This window comes from Melospiza melodia, chromosome Z (assembly GCF_035770615.1).
Source record: "Melospiza melodia melodia isolate bMelMel2 chromosome Z, bMelMel2.pri, whole genome shotgun sequence".
Classification (NCBI taxonomy): domain Eukaryota; kingdom Metazoa; phylum Chordata; class Aves; order Passeriformes; family Passerellidae; genus Melospiza; species Melospiza melodia.
The window spans coordinates 43,237,112-43,243,111 of record NC_086226.1 but is presented as its reverse complement, the minus strand read 5'-3'; the positions used below and the strand labels follow the sequence as shown (position 1 = coordinate 43,243,111).

General features: G+C 44.4%; 1 protein-coding gene across 1 annotated transcript in view; it reads left to right on the top strand.

Moving 5' to 3' along the window:
- Positions 1 to 1,275: 1,275 nt before the first annotated feature.
- The window catches only part of TNPO1 (transportin 1), a 52,728-nt gene continuing 48,003 nt past the window's right edge, over positions 1,276 to 6,000 (top strand). The window contains exons 1-3 of the mRNA XM_063181072.1: positions 1,276 to 1,380; positions 1,561 to 1,674; positions 4,111 to 4,186. Coding sequence (XP_063037142.1) covers positions 1,570 to 1,674; positions 4,111 to 4,186 — 181 coding nt within the window. The 5' untranslated portion in view covers positions 1,276 to 1,380; positions 1,561 to 1,569. The remainder of the gene's footprint in view (positions 1,381 to 1,560; positions 1,675 to 4,110; positions 4,187 to 6,000) is intronic.

The following is a 6,000-nucleotide window of genomic DNA, read 5'->3' as shown; positions in this document are numbered from 1 at the left end:
CTGTTAGAGCTATGCACACATCCCAGAAAGATCTTTCCTGCCCATACAGTGGGAGCCATTAACATCAGTTTTAATGGTGTGTATCAAAATCCTTTTGTTTTGACATGTTCCTATACTGGGGGGAAATGAGCGAAGATTCACCCTGATCAGAAAAATCTCATGTAAATTTTGTGCCTATTCTTTCCTACTAAGTAGTGGCATGTCTTTATGTACCTGCCTTATTGACTTCATCTTTAGGTACAGCAAACTCTCAAGAGGTGCTCAGCTTTTGTTGTCTCCCAAAAAGTCCTGTGATAACTACAGCACTAGTTGCAATACTGATTTTGTCTCCGTCAATAATATCATCACATAGTAATAGAAGAAAAGTTAGCTAAGGACACTTCTTAGAACCTTGGACTGGACAGTCAGTGTTGGGGAGGTGAGACAAAGAGGCATGCAGCAAATTATCTGGGATGCACCCTAGGAATCAGTAGTGTTCCCTGTCCTCAATGCCTCTGAACAGTTGTTACAGCTGAGATTGTAACGTTTCAACTGAGTTCTGTACTGCAGCAGAAACTAGTTTTCATGTCAAGTGAGGTGCTTACACAGTGACTAAAAGTAAGGTTATAAAAACCAGGGAATTACTGTCTTTCACTTTCACGTTTTAGACCAGTTTTAAACAGCATGTATTATTCTGTTAGTATATTACATTAAAATAACTGCATACATACATGTGTAATGCATATTTTACATATATACATATGTATCTAAATTATCAATTTTAACTCGAGATCTCCCGTGATATATTTTGGGTCTAAGTTTAAGTTACAGTGGATATTCAAAGCAATTTCTCCGGAGTTTGCACGCCCCAACCTCCCCCTACTTCCATGCGTACTTTGTCCTGTTCCCCCTTTACATGCGGAATTGGGAACTTCTGAGATCTGCCCAGCGCTCAGCCAAATGACGTAGATGTGCAGCAGGTACCACGTTCCTGACCCCGGGCGCTGATTTCGCGCCCGCACATCTCTTCCGTGGCAAGGCGGGAGCCTCGCACTCGTTGCCGGGCGCTATCCCAGGGGGCTGGGCCGGGCCCGGGGCGTTCCTCCGCTCTTCGCCTGTCCCGTTCGCTGGAGGTTTCTGTCTGTTCTCGGGTGGGCGGCGTGGGCTCCCCGTTTCCCGTCGGCCAGGATTGAGGTGCTCGCGTTCTGTCGCCCGCAGGCTCCTGGCAGTGTGGGACGCAACGGGGAAAGGCGGACGGCGGCGCCGGCGGCCCCGAGGCGGCCCGGGCGGGCGGAGCCGTGCCCGGCGCTAGGACCCAGCAGGACGCGAGGCGGCTCTTCGGGCCGGATCACAAATTCGTCGTGACTCAGTCTCTGCTCAGCGCGGAAGCAGCGGGAGCAGGTCGGTGGCCTGCGTCTCTCCAGCGGCTGCTGGGGTGCGTGGGGGCACGAGAGCCGGAGCGGAACGGAACGGGCACTGCCGCGCCCCTTCCCTGGCCCGGCCTTCCTTCATCTCCGCCCGCCCCCGCCCGGGCCCTGCCGCGCCGCCAACCGCGGCCGCCTGTTGTCTGCTGTTTTCCAGACAGCCAAGATGGAGTACGAGTGGAAGCCCGACGAGCAGGGGCTCCAGCAGATCCTGCAGCTGCTCAAGGAGTCCCAGTCCCCGGACACCACCACGCAGAGAGCCGTGCAACAAGTATCCTTGGCCGAGGCTGGCGGGGCCCCGAGAGTGGGCCGGGGGTGGCCGTGGGCGGGCGGGGGGAGCGTGGCCTGCGCGGCAGCGGGGCCGGCGCCGCGGCAGCTGGGCCTGCCCGGCTCGGCCCGGCCGGGGAGCCGCCGCAACGCGGGAGGCCGAGCCCTGGCCGGAGCGGGCAGCTGTGGCGCGGCGTTTGAACCGCCGAGGCGGCCTGTGGGCCGCGGAGCCGCCTTCACCCGGCGGGCCCTGGGCACCTGTTGCTAGCCCAGAGACAAGGGCCGCTTTGGGTTTGACCATAGGGGGCCTTTTTTCAAATTTATTTATTTATTTTCAAAGCGGGCGCGTCTCCTCCGATATTCGCCGCTCTTTCGGGTTCCCCCGCCCAGCCCCCAGGGCGGCCAGGCGGGAACGGGGCCCTCGGCCCGGCGGGTCCCGCCGAGGGGCCCGGGAGTGTCCCGCGGGGTGTGCCCGCTGTCCCCGCGGCAGAGAGGGGGCGAGCTGGGGCCTCTCGAAGTAATCTGGCGCCGGGGTTCGAGGTGAAAGCCGTAGCTGGTGGGGGTAGTGCCGCTGGCAGAGCCGCTGCCTGCGCGCCCTCGTGGGCCTGCTGGTTCTGACACTGCGCATTTTGGTGCGTGGTCAGGATGTTTTTATTTGTCTGGAAGCTTGATCCTGCAACTCGGCTCTTTAAAATTCACGAAAATGAGGAGCCTTACAGTATGTAGTTTCTTGTACTGCTTTGATTTGGTGTTGTGGATTGATGTTTTTTCACTCCCATCCCTCCTCTTTCCCTTCCCACCGCGGCCCTCCCCCCCACCCCTCCCTACTGGTTACTCTTCATTGTGGAAGTAATGAATACCAAGGTTTTAAGGGGTAAGGATTGAGAAAGCAAAACCTTAAATTAGGACTGATAGAAGCGTAGGCCTTAAAAAGTAAAGGCCTCATTTATTGTTTCCTGCTCCTTGCACTAGCCATAAGTGCTATGAAATTTATAGAAGTGCTGAAATTCTATGAGGAGTTTGTTATCTGGATCTCTTTTTATTTAACGCATTTTCTTGAAGGTCTCCACAGAAGGCAACAGAGTTTATTTAAGTAAGAACATATGTGTGTCTGTAAACATTTATATTAAGAGTTTAGATTTAAGCCAAATTTGCTCCACTTCTAGACTTTTGTAGCAAATGCAGTGACTGTCAGGAAGGTTTCTGCTCCTGTCTGAAAAGTGAAGGTCAGTTGCATCTTGATCATCTTGTTCTTTCAGCTGTGTTCTAAATTTTTAAAATATGATTGCTTTCTTTAAAAAATCCTAAACAGAAGAGTCTAAAGAAGTAGTCTTCTGATAATGCCTCAAGCTTAAACTGATGCTCTTTAGTATTTAACATATCAAAGTGTTTATAGGAACAATGTTTATAATGTAGCTTTACTGTAAAATTACACTTTAAAGCTTTGCTTCAAGTAATTTAATTACATTTTGTTTGTTTATTGAGCTATAGCATCATATATTCATGATGGGCAGTATAAATGATCCTGTCTGTCTTGATGATGTATAGAACTTAACTGAACAAAAGTCCTTTTAACTGATGCTTGAAATTCTTTTTAAGTGATAGTGAAAACTCCCTGCTATGTTGATATTGGCTAGTAAAAGTTAGTGGTAGAAGGCTTTGTGTGTGTGTGTGATTGTGGTGTCTGTTCCAGGATGCTGTTTAATAGCATGTCCAAGTGGGGTTGCGATTAATGGTTTCAAATTTAAAGTACTTAGTCCATAATTTTTTGTAGAAAAATCAAAAATTTGTGCGTTTATTCTGCAATGCTGTTTCTTTATGATGCTGTTTTAGCACACTTAGGTGTTCAGGTGTCAAATACAATGAAGTGGGAAGTATGCATTAGCTAAAACCGTTTGTTAGTAAAGTTATAAATTAGTATGGTTTCAGATATTTTTCAATTTAATTTATTGTATGTTTCATGGAATGAAAATGGAAAAGTTAAGTGGGTGAAGAAGTTGCTAAGAAAATTGGTCCAAGAACTAGTCTTAATTTCATAGACCAATTAAGTGTTTTCTCATTAAGTTTCTCTTAAATACTGCTCTTTTTGTTCTTTCTTCTCCTTTCTGTTACATTTTGATCCTTTTGACTGCACAGTTGTTGGTAATGTTCAGCTGCCTGTTGCAGTGATACAGCTTTACAGGTATCTTTAAGGATCTGTTAATTTTTATGTCTTCCCATGGATTATTTTTTAGACTTCCCCACAACTAAAAGCTATTGCTTCAGTGAGAAAATTACATAAACTGTTTTTAGGTTGTTCATGTTCTGTATGTAATGAGCTTATAGTCACAGCTGATTGAATTGATGTAGCAGTACATAACAAATATAACAATCTTCGTATCCAGAAAGCTGTAAATATTGTATGTAAAGATTCAACTTCCTTAACAGTTTTTCTCTTCAGAAACTAGAACAACTTAATCAGTACCCAGATTTCAACAACTACCTGATTTTCGTTCTTACAAAGTTGAAGTCTGAAGGTAAGTCCTTGAGAATAGTGACTTTTATTTTAATTTTTTGGTGTTCGAAAAGAAATTTATTGTTTTGCTTCAAATAAAGCAAGAGCTGGCTCTAGTCAGCTTCTGGATTGGTTGACCTGTCTGTAGTCTTGTAGAATTCAGTGCACTCAGTGGTCTTCGTGGGGAAAAAAATCTGGTAACTTATTAGTACTTGCAGTATCAGCCTTAGACTGGAATCCATTCTAAATGGCCTGTGAAATCTTCTGAGAATGTTAGAGCATCATGCCTCTATTGGACTGCAGTAAAGTTGTGGATTAACTGTGGTGAATCATGACTATATACATTCTAAAACATACTGCTAAGTTCAATTATGATAATTATCTCTGTAGTAAGGAGACTGCTAAATACTTTGAAGACTACATATTTAGAGTTGTCCAAAGATGTCTGTCATAATCGTCATTCTGAAGATTTAATTGGAGTAAAAAAAGTTAGAAATCAATCATGTTGTTCTATTGTTATGGACATTACAGTACAGACTGTATGTGACATAGTGTATAGCCTTTACCAGTTGGTAAATCCAACCAATTACTTTGTGTTCAGGGTGTGTGAAAGATTGTCTTCTCAGTGGACTGGAGCTATTGTTTTGAGGTGTCTTTGACAGAGAAAGGAAAATTTGTTTCAAGATCTGCTTTAGCACATCTGTTTCTTTGCGTGTGTTTTTAATTGTGTTTGGTTGTTTGGGTAGTTTTCTAGGTTTTTTTCCTTTAGTGTTTTGCTGCTAGTGCTTTTTCTGCCACTTGATGTTTCACATCTTTGTTTGTGAATGCTTGCTTTTTCCCTTTGAATTAGATTTTACTTATGTGTGGCCCTGTAATGTTCAAAGAATTGTCAAGAATGTTTGTCTACATTTTAAGTGCTGTTTTGGTTGTATCAGCTTGCTTCAGGAGGAGGAAAACAGGAGGACTATGAAAGTATGTTTTCCTGTTTAAAGGCTAGATTATATTTAAGTGCTTTTGTATGTTCTGTGTAGGAAGTCACCTAGTAATCTGTAAAGTCTCTTTAAGTCTGAGAACAAGACTTTTCAAGACTTGAGTCAGCCAGGATACGGTATCTTTGAATAAGGTGCCAGTGTAGATACCATGTCCTTTATACCATTACCAGAAAAATTTAAAGCGAAGCAGTTCCAGTAGTGGGACATGGAATCTGTACAAAGGATGTGACAAGGAGGATGTTTCATTTTTTCTTTTGTCCATGAATTTGTTTTCTGACACTTACACAACTTCCTGATTTCTCTTTCTTCATTCACCATTTGAGCCTGAGATTCTAGATTGTCATAGATGTTTGGTGTTTAGTGGCGTGTCAAAATCTACCTTCCGAACAGAACTATTTTGGTTATTCTGTAGTCATATTTTCCCTTCCTTGTGTTTAATCACATCGACCTCTGTAGAATTTGATAAAGAGTAGGAGCTGTTATGGAGTGTAAAGCTGTTTCATCTGAGGGGAAAACAGCAGTTTGCAGCAGGTTGAGGGGCCAAGCAAGCTGGGAAGAGTAGCAAGTTTGCTTCCAGAGAGCAGTGTTTTGGATCAGATTGCACTGATATCTCTCACAAATACATCAGGTATATTGTGAGACTGTTGAAGAACATCTGATACTCTGGTGATGATCTTGTCCAGCATCATGACATTTTTAGGGTCATAACCTTTTGTCTAAAGCAACAATTTTTTACATCTGTATCTCTGGTTCTGGAAATTTGCAAAATTGGAAGGTACCATAACCAGGTCTGGTTGGTGTTTTTCATAGTGTTTGCCAAATTCCAAATTCTAAATATTTGAAT